This window comes from Schistocerca cancellata, chromosome 8 (assembly GCF_023864275.1).
Source record: "Schistocerca cancellata isolate TAMUIC-IGC-003103 chromosome 8, iqSchCanc2.1, whole genome shotgun sequence".
Taxonomy (NCBI): domain Eukaryota; kingdom Metazoa; phylum Arthropoda; class Insecta; order Orthoptera; family Acrididae; genus Schistocerca; species Schistocerca cancellata.
The window spans coordinates 448,600,828-448,621,479 of record NC_064633.1 but is presented as its reverse complement, the minus strand read 5'-3'; the positions used below and the strand labels follow the sequence as shown (position 1 = coordinate 448,621,479).

General features: G+C 38.3%; 1 protein-coding gene across 5 annotated transcripts in view; it reads left to right on the top strand.

Moving 5' to 3' along the window:
• LOC126094827 (protein daughter of sevenless) overlaps positions 1 to 20,286 on the top strand; it is a 282,985-nt gene extending 262,699 nt beyond the window's left edge. For all 5 annotated transcript variants that reach the window (XM_049909420.1, XM_049909418.1, XM_049909419.1 and 2 more), the window contains 3 exons: positions 3,344 to 3,684; positions 7,989 to 8,185; positions 18,443 to 20,286. In XM_049909420.1, coding sequence (XP_049765377.1) covers positions 3,344 to 3,684; positions 7,989 to 8,185; positions 18,443 to 18,664 — 760 coding nt within the window. In that variant the 3' untranslated portion in view covers positions 18,665 to 20,286. The remainder of the gene's footprint in view (positions 1 to 3,343; positions 3,685 to 7,988; positions 8,186 to 18,442) is intronic.
• The last annotated feature ends 366 nt before the right edge of the window (positions 20,287 to 20,652 follow it).

Here is a 20,652-nt window from a genome sequence, read left to right as displayed (position 1 = left end):
CTTTCTTTTTGCCCTGCATTACTAGGTTTCGGCCTCCATTTACTAATGAACGCTGATTTAATTTGATGCGGTTTATATAACTTCCTTCTGCAAACATGTTCCAGATGCTTTAATTAGAAATGTAGCATTCACAAAGAATTTTAATTCCTTCCAACCTGTAATTCTGGTCCAAGGGGATACAGGGGGAGGGAGTCTGCACTCACTTCAGAGTCCATTTCCCATATTGGTGCATGCAAGTACTGCTCCAGGTGATGTCACTTGACCCATAGTAAGGCAGACCACTGCTATACGAGATGCACAGTAGTCCCAGCAGTTAGTTTTCCTGATGATGCAGGATGTGAATATCCTTGAAAGCTTGGGCTTTAACTCACACATGATGCAACTTGAGCACAGAGAATTTTATACGCAAGTGCTGCTGCAGGGGACTCCGAACCCTCTCCATGCATAATGTTACATGGTGTCATACCCAATGTCTTTAAAAGAGACTTAAAATAACAACATAAATTATTAAAGATTTTATCCAAGCAGTGTATAAATAACAGTAAAATACCTTCTCAATAAAATGTCTTCATGGTTGTAAAGATCTAATTGCTATGTTGAATGTGAGACATAAAATGGAATGGTCCAGCAATAAACAGTTGTTTATAAACATTGTTTTGAGATAGCATCAGCAGGGACAAAAAAGAATAGATTCCAGATTGAATGTTTCACTTTGCCACAGAATAAATAGTGCAGTTTCAAAACGGTGTACTATAATGGGACATAAGCCTGGACCAGCATCTCTGACAAGCAACCAAAGTGATGGAGTTGTTGAAATGCTGGACTCGTATTTGAGAGGAATAGGTCCAGATCCATGAGAAGCCATCTGGTCAAAGGTTTTCTGGATTGTTTATGTGAAAAACCAAATCCCTGTGCCATTATTGTGCTACCCAAGATTCTGCTCAGTTTCTAATGACTTCACCATCATAGGCAAGGTAGTCTTATTATCCTCCTCTTTTGTTTTCTTTTTGTGGATATTGTTCTTACCAAAGATCTGTATAAGCATACCTTATAGTTAAACTTCAAGTTTTCATCTGTCAGTGACACTCTCCTTCTTTGGTGGACCTATCTTTTAGAGAGCTGATATGATAATGACAGCTTAGCTACAGTCTAAAGGTAGTTTCAACAAGCAATATTTCACTCTGCAGTGGACTGTAGCTGTAATGAAACTAATAGAGTAATACTGGTCATGAGACCCATGGAAAAAATGATTGAGGTTCAGCCACACACAGTTCTAATCTGTTAGAGAGTTTAGTTGATGAGTAAATGCATTAGTGTTGTTGTTGTTGTTGTTGTTGTGGGAGAGTGAGTTTCACTTTTGCATTGCAGGTGTGGGGTAGGGTGCATAACATCACATCTGTTCTGCTTAGCTTTTCAATGGATGGCAAGTCATGCTATTTGATGATACTGTCTGTCTGTAGTGGTGACAAACTGGAAGTCAAGTTTTTGCATCTCTGACATGTAATCCACTACACTCTGTCATCCACATCTGTTCAGTTTTGCTTGATTAAGTATGTTTTGGAGGTAAATAATAAAGTTATTGGAGCAAAACAAATATGAGAAAATTAGGGTTCATCATTAGGCAGTATTTTAGTGATAAACTTGGCCTTGGAACTTAAATTTGAGCGTGACTGTTTCTTTTCATGTTTATTCTAGCTGGAAAGAGAGAATTGAAATCCACTGTTCAGGGTACACAAGTTACAAAAATTGGATTTTATTTTGAATCCTTGCCATCCAGCAGATATTTCAGAGACTCTGAAACATCTTGGAAATACTGTAAGCAAATTCATCACCATGACAGCAAAGTCGTCCAACTAGATTGTGTTCATAATATGTCTCTTTGCTGTATACAACTACCTATTTCAGTAGCTTCAGATCCAAAATACCCTGCAGTTACCTTAAGGTTCAAAGTATTCTCTCCTTCCTTCATCTAGTCATAAGTCTTGTACATTCCTCTATAAATATGGAGTATTGCAGTCAACTGCTATGTCATACATTCTTTTCTGTACTGCGTACTTAAAATTTTGAGTGGCATTCACTTTAGCAGCATAAAAAAAAATTACTCAAAACTGTTGGTTAATATGTGAATCAAGATACTGTTGACAGTTTTTGTATACACAGATATTTTATAAGGGACTATTAAATCTGAATTTTCAGTAACAAATAATCTTAAAAAAATTGTTGGAGTTGTAGAAGTAACAGGAGTTTGGTTTTGAATAGCATGTGAAGTGAGTGGCTGATACATGAGCTTGTAATTATTTTATAGAAGAGTGCTGCACCCATCAACAGCTGGAGACAGACAAAGCGATGAGGAAACCTACTTCTTTAAATGCCATCCGAATATGTACAAATTTTCACTCCTCTCAAAATATTGTTAATCACCTTGAAGTAAAACTGTTGGTTTTTTACCCTCTGACAACTAACAATTCATAACTAAATGTTGAATGTCATCCTGACTCATAGAAAGGCCTGTTACATTAAATGCACACAATATGTGACTTTATTCAATGATCCATTTGTTCTTTGTCAGATACACAATTAATTACCAATAGAAGAGTGGAAATAGGCAATGTTACAAGTGATATTTTTTCACAAAACATGTTTTCAGTTCTGTTGGATGCACCAAGACTTCATCCAGTTGCCAAAACATGGAGAATGTGTTTTAAACGTGTTAGTAACTGGTGCATTGTCTTTGTGACTAGCAGTGCTTCCCTCTGGAGTTCTGCAGTTTAAAACATGTAAGAAATGGTTTTTGTTGATTAGTGCTTCAGTATTAATGACACTTGGAACAAAAACTTTCTTGTTGGCACTTAGGCACAGTTAGTTCCCTGGCAAGGCACTTAAAATGATTTTACTAAAATATTTAGTTTTGAATTTGTCTCCTTTTGCTCGACAGGGGTAACCTAGTTTCTCATGCAGTCAAGGAATGTCTTCAGAGTTCACACTCATTTCAGTGATTAAGACAGTACACCTCCTCATCACCATTTAATTACATGAAAAGTAGTTGAAATGTGGTTCAAGTTATAAATTTTCAAACAAACATCCCCACTGACATGGAAAAGATAGCTTACAATAACTGTAGTAATGTATACAGCCTGCAAATTGTTGCCCTGTTAGTCAGCATCACGTGAATGATCAGAGAGGCTGTTTGGAGAAACTTTGATTTTTACTTTTATAATCATTCTGTGCCTATTATTCATTTAACTTCTCTGTCCAAGAAAGTATAACAACAAGTATAATTGTTGGAAATAAAATTTTCATTGCAATCCTTTTTTAATCTGTGGCATTGTGTTTCGTGCTATAGGTACGATTTCCATGATGATGTAGTAAACGTGCCCCTTCAAGATGGAACTATAGGTGATGAACCACCATCTCCACAGTCAGAGGGATCCTGCTCTGGTTCTGTAGCGTCATCATCGACTGCAGCTGCATATTCCAATTTGCCGAGTCCGAGTCCACTTGGACAGGTGCCAACCCCACCAGCTGTGGACAGGGGCCTGAAGCCTGGCCGGAAACTGTCTGACACACTGTCCATTGCTTCGAATGAGCTGTCACCTGGTGCATATCCTGCACCACCCAGTGTGGACAGAAAGCTGAAGCCAAATCGCAGGTTCAAGGATATTGTGACAGCCGTTCCTGAAACAGGTTACTTTCTTTACTTTCTTGTTTATGATTGCTTGTATGAGGGGGAGTCAAATGAAAACTTTTAAAATGTAATTTAAAATTGACATTTTGTGCCATTGTTCTGTAAGTTAGCAGCACTACCAGCGATGTAAGGAATGCCCTTCATGTGTCAGCATACTAGAGACAAGTGAAATGCAGTCACAGCACTGGTTCAAAATGGCTGCTCTGCTTGCGACATGCACCAATGAAGAACAGTGCTCTGTCACACATTTTCTGATCAATGAAAGCATGAGTCCTATTGAAATCCATTGTGGACTGAAGGTTCAGTGTGGTGATGTATGTCTATCTCTGCAGCAAGTGTATGAGTGGAGTAGAAAATTCAGAAACTGCATGACTTCTGTGACAGACACTAAGCACCTGGTACAGTCAGACTGCATTGTGACATCAGAGACTATGGCAGCACTTGAAGCCAGTACAATGGACAATGGTCATGTGATGGTGGATGAAATAGCTGCAAATCTGAAGATTAGGATCAGCACATCACATCATTCATGTAGCGCTCAAGTTTCACAAAGTGTCTGCAAGATGGGTGCCAAAACAGCTCACCCCGGAACTGATGTAGTGACTATTTGACATCTGTGAGAAACTTCTGTGGGGCTTTGAAGCAAAAGGTGATGGCTTCTTTGTGAGAATTGTTACTGGAGGTGAAACCTGGGTACACCACCACCAACGTTAAATAGAGAGCAAGCAAGGAATAGCATCATTCCTCATTACCAAAACCCAAGAAGTTCTGGACACAGTGATCTGCAGGAAGATTTTGCTGACTCTGTTTTGGGATAAATGAGATGTTGTCTTCGAACACTACACAACTAAGGGAACCATCATCACCAATGCATCATATTGTAACATGTTAAAAAATTAGCTTTGGCCTGCAATAAGATCAAAGCAACCTGGACATCTAATTACTGGTGTCATATTGCAACAAGACAATGCTGAGCCTCATACTGCCTGTGCAACACTTGAAACCATTGATGACCTGCATGTTGATACTCTGCCACATCCACCATACTCATCAGACCTCACACTTAGTTGTTACCAACATGTTTGGATCAATCAAAGTAGTGATGGGAGGAAAGAAATTTCGTTCCAATAAAGAGATGCAGCATGCGGTGCACAAGTGGCTCTACACGCTGCCAAAATAATGTCCCCCCCCCCCCCTCCCCCCCTGCAGGACTTCCTTTGTGCTGGAAGAAGTATGATGATTGGTATGCAGACTATGCCAAAAAATGATACACTTGTGTTTCACTTTTGTTCAATAAAAATGTTTAAAGTTTTCATTTGACCCCTTCTTGTATCTCTGTGTAAACTATAACTGAAATATAACCGTTCCTTTTATAATACCAATGGAAGTTCTTTCCTATGGGCTGTAGGGTCATTCAACCCTGGGAGACCTTTTCTTGGTACAAGCTGAGTAGCCCTTAATTCAGCCCAGTATCATTAAATAATACTCAATTTATAGTTTATGCACAAGTTTTGTGAGACATCCTTTTGTTAATAACTTTCAGTTTCTAGTTAATTAGTTAGTGAGTTTCATGTTCCATGGATCATTCTGCATTATAAATTGTAATGATGTGGAAAGAGGTGTTTAACATTCACATCCAAATTAATTTGTACACATGGTTTCATGCTGAACATCCCTAAGTTTTTTTTTTAAAACGAGAAAGATACACAGATATGATTTAGTAGTTCCTAACCACCACCTATGACACACTACAATAATAGAAATTCATCTATGGAATAGGAGTTACCAAGGAGAAACTTTCTCAGTTTGTTTCCAAATTTTACTTCGCTGCCTGTCAGACATGTTATATCAGTGGGTAAATGGTAAAAAAAAATTGTTGCAGGATTCTGCACCCCTTTTTGTTGTAAAGACTACTTTAATGTGGAGTAATGAATGTTATTTTTCTTCTGGTATTGTCATTGTGTACATCATTGTTCCTTCTGAACTGTAGTGACTTACTTACAACTCACTTCTTGAGGGAATAAAAACACTGTGACCAGACCTGACTCCTTAAATATGTCTTCAAGGTATTGTGGGTGTTCACCACATATTACTCATTCAGCACATTTTAAGTAATGAAGACTTTTCTTTCTTAAAGATGAGTTACATCAGAACATTATGCCATGTGACATTATTGACTGAAAATGTGCAGAATATGTCAGTTTACAGGTATGTCTCTCCCCTAGGTTTTCGATGACTCCAAATGCGAATGTGACTGAACCAAGTTATTTTAGGGGTTCCAAAACATGCTTTTTCCAGTTTAAATTCTCATCAGCATGGGCACACAAGAATTTTAAGATCCCACCATATTTATTATTTTCTACCATGTGTTACACTTATCACTGGTGTATCACCCCGTAGATGTGCGGAACTGAATATATTGGCATTTTAAAATTGAGGGTGAGACCATTTGCAGAAAGCTGGCCAAAGATACTTTTAAGAAATTTATTAACCATTTCTTCTGTCCGGAAGTATGCTAGGATTGCTTACAGTACTAGTGTTATGTGAAAAAAGAACTAACTTTGCTTGTATGTTGGACAGAAGATTGTTTATGTTTATTTATATGAGGAACAGTAGTGAATATGAGATTGAGCGTTGTGAAACCCCATACATGGTGCCCTCAGTGAGTTCAGGCCTGGGGATGCTATGCAAATTATTAAGCCTTTGTGATCATTTTAGTTCAGGTCCCCATACTTTGTATCTCCTAGTTACTTTGTAGCCTGATTTAATTCAGTTGTGACTAACTAATCTTGTTGTTAAGAGCAAAGATATTTTTTTCATGTCCTGTGAAGCGCACTTCTTATTCCACATCATTTTGACTTAATTGCCTATCTTTGCAACATGTTGATGCTTTATAATGGTTTTACTGGATATGTATGAAGCAAATTTAAATGAATATTGATAAAATCAAACAATAATGCTTACATTGGCTAATGTTTATAAAGTTTATTGTCAGCCAATCGGTATGTTTACATTCACTAAGTAAAATTCAGACTCTAGCCAAGTTTATAACACATTTTTAAAATTTGTGTAAGGGAATAAATTGCACGGTTTTTGGTAATTCATTGAAGAATTTAATGTAGATCGCTATTGTGTATGCGAGAAAGTCTTGAATGTGGTAAAGTATCTCGTATTGTATAAATGAAACTTATTTCTAAGTCTAAGTTTGTGTAAATTTTGTTTGGCGTAAATTATAGAAGTGTAGATGTAACACTAACAGCATTCAATATACCATAATGTCGATTTATATGATTTGTGAAGCATAGAATCTTGTGTACTACAGACATCTATCACAAAGCGAACAATTGGAAGTCAGAAATTCCAGCATAGCTCTAAGATGCATGGAGCAATTTCAATTAAACTTGATACTTATCATCTTCCTCAGGCACTCATCATCCACAGCTTGATATAGGTCTGTACCACACTTTTACACATATTACATTTGTCAGCTTTCCATGTAGAAGTTTGCCCTGCTTATTTCTTTCATTGTCAATCCATCTTCACGTCTTTTCTTACTGTGAGTTCAGTGAATTGGCAGAACTCAACGTAGTTCATTTCCTCATTATTCTGTGTCGTTATGTGCCCGTGCCCAGCCCAGCCCAGTCACTATCACGTGCTTGACTCCTGTCTCTTGTCCATTTTCTGTTTTCCTATATCAAATATTTTTGTCTTACTGTAATTAATCTCCAGGACTACTGCCATACATGCTTTCTTCAATCCCTCCATTCTTTGCTAAAGTTATTCTGCATCTGAAGCAAACTAAACATTACCATCTGCAAATTGAATGTGCTTCAGAGATGATGCATTTAAGAGAACCAGTGGCATATGAGTCATAAAATAATACATTCAACTATTGCACTATGTAATGTATTTTGTAAATAGAATTTTTGTCATGTTATTATGTCTGATGTTCGCAAAAGCCTTCATTGTGGTGACTCCATGCAAAGAAAATGTAAATAAATACGTAGATACCAATTTAAAACATTGATCACAGTTGCAAAACAAAGTACTCTGATATGAGACTGGTTGCTGATGCAACTACTTAGGTAAATTCTTTTGTACCTATTGTAAAATATTAGATGGTAAATGTGTAGTTTTACTTTGTTGTGGATCTGAAGACTGTCAAGATAGATCAAAACATGTCGTGTACTAATGAGAGTGAAGAATAAATCACAATTGTTTTAAACATTATTGTTTAGTTGTCATTGTGTGGTACAGGGTAAATATAATTGTTGTGATTGTGGAATGGGCTTCCATATGACAGGTGTTCTCAACTTGGCCTCGCCTCCAGCATGTCGTCCAGTGATGGATGGAAGCCGCAGTCTTAGGAGGACACGAGCTGCTCCCAGTCCAACTCCTCCGTCTACAACAGCACCACAACTGCTGAATGGACAGCGTCAGCGATCAGATTATAACACAAGTTCTGATGAAGATAATCGGAGTTCGTTCGATGATGATCAGGTGAGATGGCAGTATATTTTATTTTGTGTCATACTTTTGTAAATGAAAACTTTGGGATGATTTTTAAAAACACAAAGTAGTACTGTAATGAGCCCCATTCTAAAAGTGAGTGAAACCATAAGCAAATAATTGTAAGAAGAGTAGCTCTTGCTACCTGCCTGGATAGCTGAGCTCTTTAGTGCACTGCTTCCAGGTTTAGTGGAGGCATGCCAGCCAGATTGACAATGGGGGCTGGTGAGCTGGCCAGCCTGGATGTGCCCACGTCCAATTAGGTGAACACCGGGCTGTTGCCCATGTCTCACCTCTGCTACATGCTACGCAAATATTTAGAAAACATCCTGATACTTGTACGTGAGATTCACTCTAGATAGCAGACAGTAGATGGGGTACACATATTCTATCGTGGGGTGGGGGAAAGGGGGGGGGAAGGGGGGGTCGATAGGAAGGGCATCCAGCCACCACCTATCACTAGCATCGCCAAAACCCATATAACAGTGCCAGCCCCATAGTAAAGTGAGAAGTTGGTAAAGAAGAAAAAGCCCCTGGTGATACCTTGCATTTTCTGAATTGATTGTTCATCTCTGGAACCTTGTACACCTTCAGTAGGCCATTAAAACAACATAATGTGCTTGTAGCAAGGTGCACTACCCTGACAATTCTGAGGAAATTGCAAGAAAAGTTTTATGCATCTATTATTTGATTTCTGCATTTGTGCGTAGGTGCTGGATGTTAAGAGTTCATGCTGGTAAAGTGATTAGTGTTGGAGCTTCGTTAGACGAATGTGTATGAGGTGAAGGTTCAACTCCCTCTCAGTCTTAATTATGAATCTATTTTTTTCCATCACTGGTCATGTTATTTAGTTTATATGACATTTGAGAGGTAATAAATGAAGAAAAAAACCACGTTTATTTACATGAAGTTTCAATTTATGGTTTCCATGTCTGTATGACAAATACCATTCTGCAATGTGTGATGTTGTGAGCACATCTGACGAGTAATTGTACATTGCTTTTGTGGTGTGGCACACCATGACTTACTGTATTATTGATTTTGGATAATGTCATTTGCTTCATTATATATCGAGGTTTGACTTAGGCTTTCCAAGCCTCTCCCTCGTCCTTGAAAATTTTATTACAAATAACACATGAAATTCACTACAACTTCATGAAAATGCACGTTTCTTTTTTTCATTATATTGCCTCTCAAATGTCATATAAATTAAACAATATGACCAATGATAAAAAAGTAGCTTAATAATTAAGTCTGAGCGGGAGTCGAACCTTCGCCTCATACATGTTCAACTTAAAAGCGCAAATGTTAATCACTTGACCAATGGGAACTATAACGCCCGGTCCTTATGCATGAATACATAAGCCACATAATAGATGTGTATTACTTCTCTTGCGATTTTCTCGGGATTGCAGGGGTGGCGCACCTTAGTACTTGCACATTGTTACAATAACTTTATCTTGGAATTCTTCATTTGGTCTGTGTTTGCATGACAAACAACAATATGGGAATTGTGAGTCCACCTTGATGCAAAGCACTTTGTTGTTTGTTTTTCTTATTTATTCCCCAATCTAGTTTCAGCAACAAATATCACCATCCTCAGTGGGTTCTTTAAATCTCAAACATGCAGAAAATTTCAGTTTATCTAATTCAAACATTGTAACACATTATTACATTTTTGCTGTTCGTTTTTTTAAAATATAGTTTCTGTCAGTACTTTCATACTACCTTATTTATTGCACATTATGGCATGTTTTTGAGAATTGTTGTCACTGTTTGCGCATATTTTCTGTGCTTTTTCTGTCACCGTTTTTCTTAACGTACATCATGTCATCTGAAACTTTGTGAGCGTCTGTTAGTAAACAAATACAACAAGGTGAACTTACGTATGTCAGCATTATACACTTCGGGTTGCGGTAGTGTTATGGATACAGTTTTGGCATGTGCAAGGCTGTTACTTAGTTTGTCGTGTACTCACATTTGATGGACAGTGTGCAGCTAATTCTATACACAGAAAAGCAAAACTTTCACACTTTATGGTCCAAAACATTACACCATCTTGCTGTTTGTGTGTGTCGCGAGAAATGTATTGCATGTTTTAAGAATGCTATGAAAGCTGTAGTGCGAGTTCTGACGACTTCCGTTCATTATTTGTCCCTATGTGTTATGGGGAAGTGGTTCTTTAGCGTGTGTGTGCTGTCTGTTCTGTGTCCTTGGTCAGTTCTCTGAGTGATGAAGAGTGTGTTGTTGCAAAGTGCTGTGTTTTCATTTATTAAGTTTTTCCCTCCCAGTATAGCCTTTTGTATGTAGTAATTTTCTTCTATTTTTAGTTATCGGTGTAGACTATTGCTGTGTTTCAGAATGTGAGATTGTTTTTTATATTAGTGGAGTTACGGTTTTTGTTCATTAGGTGTTCTGCTGTTTTTTATATTAGTGGAGTTACGGTTTTTGTTCATTAGGTGTTCTGCGAAAGTTGAGTGTGTGCTGTCACTCTTCAAAGCTCTCATGTGCTCTGTGTACCTCATTCAGAAATTTTTGCTTGCTTGTCGTATGTATTGGGCTTGACAGGAGTTACATGTGAGCTGATATATTCCAGCATTGCTGGATGTGTCTGAGGTTTCTTTGTATGGTCTTTCTCTTTTTTGAACTATGTTGTTTGTTCTGAATGTTACTGGGATCCCTTGCTTTTTTTGAGGTGTTACCAATTCTATGTGATATTTTGTTACTGTGTGTTAGTGTTAGAACTGTGACAGGAATGGTCGCAGGGTGGGCGCTATCAAAAACGTGGCGGCACCAAATGGGAGTGGCCAGTGAACAAACAAGGCAGAAGAATGGGAATGGGAGGACAATCATGACACCAGACAGCCGAGCAAGACACCAAAATCAACAACAAAGTATTAAGCAATGAGGTCACAAGAGATAGCCTCACGAAATCAAAACAACATCCAGTCGTAAATGGAAAATAAGCACACGCAACATAAATACGATGTCTGTAAGATAGATATCAACCAACTCAACGTGAGTACCAGACTGACTTGCTGAGTGAGAGGCAGCTACCTAAATACACGACAGGGTATGTCACTATTGGCTGCCTGGACCATGTGCTCCAGTGGTGCCCTCACGTTAGACTCGGGGCCAGGAGCACACACAGCCACGGCTTACAGCACGACTGCTGCAGAGACCTCTAGTGGTGATAGAGTTCCATGCCGTCTGGCATGGATTTGAAACCCGTGGCGCTCGGTACCAGAGTTAGTATGTACCATTAGTCTATTTTTCCTGATGGGACGTGGACTGATATGTTATCTGTTTGTTCTGCCTCTGGGTTTTTAGATCCTTTGATTGTGCTCTTGAGTTGGTGGCCACTATTTTTGTGTTTCATCTTTACCTTGTTCTTGAGCTTGGTTATGATGTCCGTTTTGTAGTTGTTTTCAACAGCAATTTATTTGAATATATTTAGTTCCTGCATGTAGTTTTCTGGTTATCCTGTGGATTGTGTTTGTGGAACTGGCATATTTATACAGTGATGGTTGGTTGGATGAGCTATGGGTAGTAGTGCTTGTGGTTGTGGATTTTCTGTAGATGGAAAATTCATATTGTTGGTTGTTTCTTGTGATTGTAAGATACAGTAAATTTAGTTTCTTCTTTCTCTCTATTTCCATTGTGAAGTGGATTCGTAGGTGTACTGTGTTGATGTTACAGTGCAGCTCTTCTAGCCTTTTTGTGTTTCTACATCTACATCTACATGGATACTCTGCAAATCACATTTAAGTGCCTGGCAGAGGGTTCATCGAACCACCTTCATAATTGACTATTATTCCAATCTCGCATAGCACGCGGAAAGAATGAACACCTATATCTTTCCATACGAGCTCTGATTTCCGTTATTTTATCTTGGTGATTGTTCCTCCCTATGTAGGTTGGTGTCAACAAAATATTTTCACATTCGGAGGAGAAAGTTGGTGATTGGAATTTCGTGAGAAGATTCCGTCACAATGGAAAATGCCTTTCTTTTAATGATGTCCAGCCCAAATCCTGTATCATTTCTGTGACACTCTCTCCCATATTTCATGGTAATACAAAACATGCTGCCTTTCTTTGAACTTTTTCGATGTACTCTGTCAGTCCTATCTGGTAAGGATCCCACACCGCGCAGCAGTATTCTAAAAGAGGACGGACAAGCATAGTGTAGGCAGTCTCCTTAGTAGGTCTGTTACATTTCTAAGTGTCCTGCCAATAAATCGCAGCCTTTGGTTAGCCTTCCCCATGACATTTTCTGTGTGTTCCTTCCAATTTAAGTTGTTCGTAATTGTAATACCTAGGTATTCAGTTGAATTTACAACTTTTAGAGTTTAGAGTAGACTGATTTATTGTGTAACCGAAGTTTGAGTTCCTTTTAGCACTCATGTGGATGACCTGACACTTTTCATTATTTAGGATCAACTGCCACTTTTTGCATCATTCAGATATCTGTTATTATGAAGGTATTATCTAGGTGTTCAGATTGTATTTGGCACCTTTATCAAGTAGCTGCTGTTCTTCTTTTGTGAGTGTTACGTCAGTAAAATTAATCAAGCTTTCATGGAATGTGTGTTGTGTGTGTCTCGGTTTTAGAGCTGTTTTTGTTCATGAGTTTATTTAATTTCGATTCCTGTTTCTGCCATTTCTTTTGCATTATTGACTGTAGATGGTGGTGTATTCTTTCCATTATGTTATACAGTGTTCAGGAGTTGGTGATTTGGTTTGCTAATTCTAGGTGTAATTTGTTCAAGCTGACTTTCAGTTCTTGTTTTTTTGAGTATAGAGAGCAAATTCATTTTTCAGCCAGGCTCTTTCAGTTGTTTGTTTACCAAGCTGTCCTGCAGGTGACACATTGTTTACATTAATTTTAATATAATTAGGAATGATTTTGTTGGCTGAGCAGATTTTGGTGTACTTGAGGGTCTTGTTTGTTTGATGTAATTTCACCTTCGATTTTTTAAGTTTGTTGAAGAGCTTCACTAAAAATGCCTGGCATGGTATAGAAACAATAACTTTATCTCAGAACTGTTCCATTTGGTCCATGTTTGCATAGAGAAACAACAATATTGAAATTGTGAGCTTGCCTTGATGCAAGCTAGTTTCAGCAAACTAGTTTCAGCAACAAATATCGCCATCATCAGTGCATTCTTTAAATCTAAAACATGCAGAAAATAGCGTAGTTATACAAACATTGTAACACGTTATTACATTTTTACTGTTTGTTTTTTGAAATATGGTTTCTGTGGATACTTTCGTACTACCTTATTTATTGTATTTAATGGGATGTTTTTAAGAACTGTTGTCACTCTTTGTGGCATATTTTCTGTGCTTTTTCTGTTGCCATTTTTCTTAGCATACATCAGCTGTGCAAGCAGTTGTTGGTAAACAAATACTACAAGGTGAACATGTCAGCATTATACACTTGGCAGTATTGTTGTGGATACAGTTTTGGTGTGTACTAGTCTGTTACTTAGCTGCATACTATCTATCAAATGTGAGTACATGACAAACTAATTGTATACACAGAAAAGCAAGACTTTCTCACTTTGTGTATGATCCAAAACATTACGCCATTTTGCTGTTTGTGAGAAATGTATCACATGTTGTGAGAAGACTACAAAAGCTGTAGCAAGAATTCTGACTACTTCTGTTCATTATTTATGTCTTTGTGTGTGATGGGGAAGTGGTTCTTGTGCATGTGTGTGCTTTCTGTTCAGTGTCCTGGGTCAGTTCTCTCAAAGCAGTAAACAGTGTTGCTGCAAAGTATTATGTTTTTGTTTATGATGTTTTTCCCTTCCACAAAAAAGGATAGAAGAGCTGCACTGTAACATCAGCACAGTATACCCACAAATCCACTTCACATTGGAAATAGAAAAAACAAAAAACTAGAGTTATTGCATCTTACAATCACAAGAAACAACCAACAATATGAATTTTTCCATCTACAGAAAACTCAAAACCACAAGCACTATTACCCATAGCTCATCCAACCACCTGACAGTGCATAAATATGCCAGTTTCACACACATGCCCCACAGGATAAACAGAACACCTCTTAAACCAGAAAACTACACACAAGAACTAAATATATTCAAACAAATTGCTGTTGGAAAAAACTACAAAACAGAGATCATAAACAAACTCAATAACAAGGTAAAAATGAAACATAAAATTAGTGGCCACCCACTCAAGAGCACAACCAAAGGATGTGAAAACCCAGAGGCAGAACACACAGACAACACAGCAGAACACACCAGATAGAGAAAGCACTCTCTTTACTGCTCTGAGAGAACTGACCCACGAGAACCCAGGACACAGAACAGAAAGCACGTGGGACACACACACACACACACACACACACACACACACACACACACACACACACACACACACGAACCACTTTCCCGTCACACACAGAGATATAAATAAGGGACAGGAGTTGACAGAACTGCTGCTACAGCTTTCATAGCCTTCTCACAACATGCGATATGTTACTCGCAACACGAGTGAACAACAAGATGCCATAATGTTTTGGATCTTAAACAAAGGGCGAAGGTTTTGCTTTTCTGTATATAAAATTAGTTGCACACTGTCCATGGAACATGAGTACACGCCAATCTAAGTAACAGCCTAGGACACACCAAAACTGCACCGAAACCCCAAGTGTATAATGCTGACATACGTAAGTTCACATTGTAGTATTTTTCTACCAACAGCTGCTCACACAGTTGCAGAAGACATGATGTATGCTAAGAAAAACGGCAACAGAAAAAGCACAGAAAATAGCCACAAACGGCTACAACAATTCTTAAAAACATTCCATAGCGTAGAATAAACAAGGTAATATGGAAGTATCCACAGGAACTTTATTTAAAAAAAAACAAACAGTAAAAATGTAATAACGCGTTACAATATTTGTATAACTATGCTATTTTCTGTGTGTTTTAGATTTAAAGAACCCACTGATGATGGCAATATTTGTTGCTTAAACTAGTTTGGAGAATAAATAAGTAAAACAAACAACAAAGTGCTTTGCATCAAGGTGGACCCACAATTCCCATATTGTTGCACATTATGTTTGTTTAATGGCTTACTAAAGGTGTAAAAAGTTTGAAGTAAATCTGTGATCTCAGTGTCGTGTCTCCCCTTGTGAGATTTCTACTGGCTGGTATAAAATCTTTTATTTCTTCACATCACCACTGGTATAAGATCAGCTGTTCATTATCAAAGAAACAGTATCATGAAATCACCATAAGCTGCTGTAACATGTAGTTAGGGATAGGCAGTTATTTTCAGGTGAACAGCTTCAAGCGGTGAGTACCATTACATCAGTTAAAGGCACCAAATACATAATTGCCCTTTGCTGCATCTGTCACTTAAATTGTATCTATTACCTTATACGTTTTTGTTTTAAATAAGTACTGTAGGATTAAAGGAGACCACACACCGAAAAGGAGAAGTGACGAGTTGTTGATAGGCTTAACCAAAAGAAAGAAAACTTGCTAGCTTTTGGAGTTATCTTTCGACAAGTCGGAGTAAAAAAGACACACATGCCTAGGCTCCTACATGGTGCCAGTTAGGCTAACAGCACCAATGCTGTTTTGCAGCAAGCGGACTGGTTGTGTTTGGGATATTGTGAGGTGGGATAGGAAAAGGGACAATGAGTTGGGAGGCAAGGAGAGGGACTGAGGGTGAGTGGCTAACAATTCAGAGGAAGGTGGGGTGGTGGGTTTGCCAACTACAAATGAGGGCAGGAGGGGCTGACGCAATTGTAATGTCCAGTGGGGTGCAGCTCACACTGAAGTCGACATGAAGTTATCATCTGGAGGTGCCTAGCAAGGATATTTTTTTTATTTTATTTTTTTCCCCCCATGCATATCAACATCTTAGTGCCTGTGCTTTTCAGTGAGTAGTCTCCTTTAATTCTGAAGTATTTATGTTGTATAAGAACTTTCTTACAACATTTGTCTATTACTCGCTACATGCATAAACTGTCTCTTAAAAGCCATATTGTAAACTGATGACTGAGAAAGCTGAGTCAGTCGACCTTTATGATAGGTGTTCCATGAGACAGTATGCTGAACAATGCAGTGGTTCATAAATTTGTGCACTTAGTGACTAATAGAAATATGTCTAAGGTACTAGATGCATGTATAAGTGACGGGGGCAACAACTGATGATAATTGTTATGTACTTGGCTCCAAGGAATCTTCCCGTAACTTGATCGTAGGCAGAGATACCATTTTTTATTTAACTGAGTTAGTCAGTTTCAAGACATTTCGTGCTAAAGAACTAAATTTCATCAGTGACACAGAAAACTTATTGTATCACAGAAAATTGATGGATAACCATTTAGTATACGAATGAAATCTCTGTACTCCACATGACCACCAACTCTGGCAGCTCGGGCCACTCAGGCCAGAATTCTTTTTTGAGTTGCTGGAGTTGGTGGTCATATGTGCATGAGGTGTGCTTGCCTGTGTGTTTCTCTGTTTTTCTTTTGCTGATGAATACTGTGGCTGAAAGCTTTGTGTAAGTGTCTTTTAATTATACCTGTCTGCAACTTGATATCTCTTTTTTATTGCAAACAGCAATCTATTTTTGCCTGCATTGTTAATTTTTTGATTTAATGTGACATTAGAAGTTCCTGTATGGGGTATGAACAGAACAGTTTGCATCTTGAAGATAATTCATTGAAGCGTCAAAAGATACTTAAAATGTGGTTTACTACTTGCTTTGTAATTCTTGATCTTCTACAGGAACTAGAGTACCATACTCATGTGCTTGCCTATACCTTTGTTACTGATGGTGTGGTGCATTTGGTGTGAGTTGGGGTGTAGGGCGAGCATGATCTGTCTAACACCTGTGAGGATTAGGTCTGAATGTTGTAATGGACTTATAAATTGATATATTTGCAGCATGTCTGGTAACTGGAGGGTCAAGTTTGTGATTCACCTCAGTTTGGTGGTGACATTTCATGGGAATAGACCATTGGTTACTTTTCATGCTCATAGAGAATACTACACACTAATTGCAGCATAGCTGATGGATAACATAGCCGCTTTCACGTGTGGCCATGCCTTTTTATAGGGTAGGAAATGCCTGTGACTGGACTGTGGTAGGAGGTGGTGGTGGTAGTGGGTGGTGGTTGGGTGTATGAGACAGGTCTTGCAGCTGGGTTGACGTCAGGGGAATGACCGATGGAGTGCAGGATTGGGAACAGGATTGGAATAGGGGTAGAAAAGGATTTTCTATAGTTCTGGTGGGCAGTGGAACTCTACATTGGGTGAGGTGGGTAAGATTTAGATAGAATGCCCTCAGGGTATGATGAGACATAGTTGAAGCCCTGATGAGGAATGTTGTTCAGCTTTTCGAGGCCAGAGTGATACTGGGTAATCAGAGAAGTGCTGGTCAGTGGCTGGTTATCAGGTTTACTGAAGTCAGGGGAGGAGGTTGCATGGGAGATCTTTTTATGGATGAACTGGTTAGGATACTGTCTTGTCAAAGAAGGCTCCAGTATTGCTAACAGTATATATGGACAACTCCTGCTATCTTCTGTACATACAACGTTCATGGGTGGCAAGGCTGCAAGGAATACATTTTGACACTGAACTGTGGCAGCTGTCAAAGTGGAAGTACTGTTGGTTGTTGTGGTGGTGAGTTTGTTATCAGGAGGATGTTGGGAAAGATAGTGTTCCATGGCTGCAAGGCCATGGGTATGGAAGATATTGGTACAAAAGGGCATCGCATCCACAGTGGTCAATAAGAAGTCTGGAGGTAATGAACAGGATCTGTGGAAATGCTGTGAAGGAAATGAGCAGGTCTTGAATGTAGAATGCGAGGTTACAGACAATAGTTTGGAGGTGTTGGTCAACGGAGGCAGTGATTTCTTCTGTGGGACCATTGTACCCAGCCACAATGGGACAGCCAGCAGGTACACCTGTGGGACTGGGTTTATGGAGTTCAGGGAGCAGGTAAAAGTTATGAGTGCAGGGGGCTTGCTAGTGTGACAAGGGAGATGGATTCAGGTGTCTTGTTTTGGGATGAATGTAAGGTCTGATGGACTTCAGGGATGGGATGATAGATAGATAATAATCCAAACTGAACATCTGTTGACCTGTATAGGTTTCTCTTTCAGCAAAACAAATGATTATAACTGCCTGAAAATGTGTTATTTTTGTACTAATTACTGTTAATTGTTAAATGTCAACAACTGAATCTTCATTGCAGATTTCTCGATTGCGACAGCGGTTGCCAGAGATACAGTATCTGGATCTGGATCTAGATTCTGATACAAGTGGTATGCATTCTGCTCATTTGCCAAGATCCCCTGAGCGACCAGTTTGCACAGGAACTGTGTACAAGACAATTGATTTTGTGAAAACAGAAGCACTTAATCACACTCGGCAACATATGGAAGAAGAAAGAAGAAGGTGTCCTTTTGAATTATGACCCCTGCATATGCAGAGGTAGCTCTGCCAGACTTCAAAACTAGATTTTAAAATATTTTACTTTTTAAAAGTGCGGCGGCTGTCATACCATTAGAAGTAATCAAGAAGTTTTGTACTTTCAGTCCTTATTTGTGTGAGAAATACCATTGCAGCAGTATTTCACACAGTTTCTGTTCTGTCACAGTTTACTCAGAAACCTTAGTAAAATATGCAGATATTTATGCATACTACAGTGCATGCAGCTTGTGATAACAGAAATCATCATATCAGTATATGTTGCAAGATAGTGACTGACATCTGTTTCTTAGGAGTTTGTTACTTCACGTACATTGCAGAATTAGTGAAATGCCCATATTCACTCATCTATTGCGTCAGTGCTTCTTGAAACGTAACACTCTTACGATGGAAATCCAGGAAGCTTCTTTCCTGGAGCTCTGCAGATTTGCAGAATTTTTACCTGGTGGATATCTGATGTAATTATGTTGCATATTAAAAAGTCAGATCATTTGTTAATAGTAAATGAGCTGGCGTCTTTTATTGTTTTGGATGTAATGAATGCAAGGGATGAGTAAACTTAATAAACTAAGAACAAAAGTAACTATATGCTGTAATTATGATCTCTGAAGATGGACAATACCAATGCAGTGGTTACATATGGTGGCTCTTTAAGTGTTTCTCAGCTTGGTGCAACTCTTAAAAATTCATGGCACATTGATTCCACACATGTGGAAAGCTGTAACATTTATGACTTGTGTACTAGGCTTCTTTATAGAAGAAGCTCTTCTTGGCTTCATAGGGTTGACTATGTAAATCTCAAGCCTCCCTGCCTTGAAAAAATAGAGTAACATGGCTGGAATGAAAATCAGTTTGTGACACTGTATCATGGTGCATCTGTTTGTTTCATAAAACATTTTTTTACAAATTAATTCACTTGTTCTGTTGGACATGTAATTTTCCATCCAAGACTCTTTGGAAATTGAGGCATACTGATTTGGAATATTTAAGTGCTGTAATGTTGTATAATAGTAATATCCCAATGAGTGCGACAGACCAACAGCTCATCATAGTGTGCTCCCTTTTGTGTCTGTAGTAATGTGCATACGTGTCAATCTTCTGTGTAGTGTCTCTGAATGACAATAAAGCTTGTTGTTTTATGATTGAAAAGCTGTTGGTCAGTCTTTCATGTGTATATCACCAAAAGCCTTGTTGAGTAAACAGCTGTCATATCTACGCTGGTTATTAATGCACAAATACTTGTGAAATGTACCATCTTCGCACAATTCACTCTGTTTAACAGACTGTTGACTGTTTAATGCCACATTGTTACATTAAAGAAGTAATTATGTCATTATGTATAAAAGAGTGTAGTATTTTGTATAGTTTTTTCTATCTTCTTAGAAGAGATTTTTCATACTGATGGCGTCAGAGTATAGAAATGGCTGTCATTAATGTAAGTACATTTATGTACTATTACTTTTGTAGTGTGCCATGAAGTGCCATCACTTTTTAAAAGAATTTATTTATGAATGTTTGTCACATCAGTGCCGTGTTAAATATTGATAGAGAAATCTTATTTTCCTTTTTTGTGCTGTATTTTGTACATGTTGCTCATAAAGTTATCAGTTTTTTTACAGTTGTTTTAAAGAATAAAAATAATCTATTTAATTTTCTTTTGAGGTTGTTTTATCTCTGTAATGACATTGAAGCAGTCTACTCATGTATCAGTAAAATATTGAGTATACCAAAACTAATTACCTGTGATGATCACTGGATAATGTTTTTCCCAAAACCATCAATAAGCAGTTGGCAGCTGATGTTTAAGTGAGGGTATTGTTAGTGATAATTAAGTCTGATGACCAAAGATATTCTTCTAAAGCCATCAAGTTTGAGATCAACATCCAGGAAGATGATTTTCTGAGGTGAGGAAGACAGGATGAAACAGATGGTGGTGATGTTGCGGTTGTGAAGGGATGAGGATAGAGCATCCTC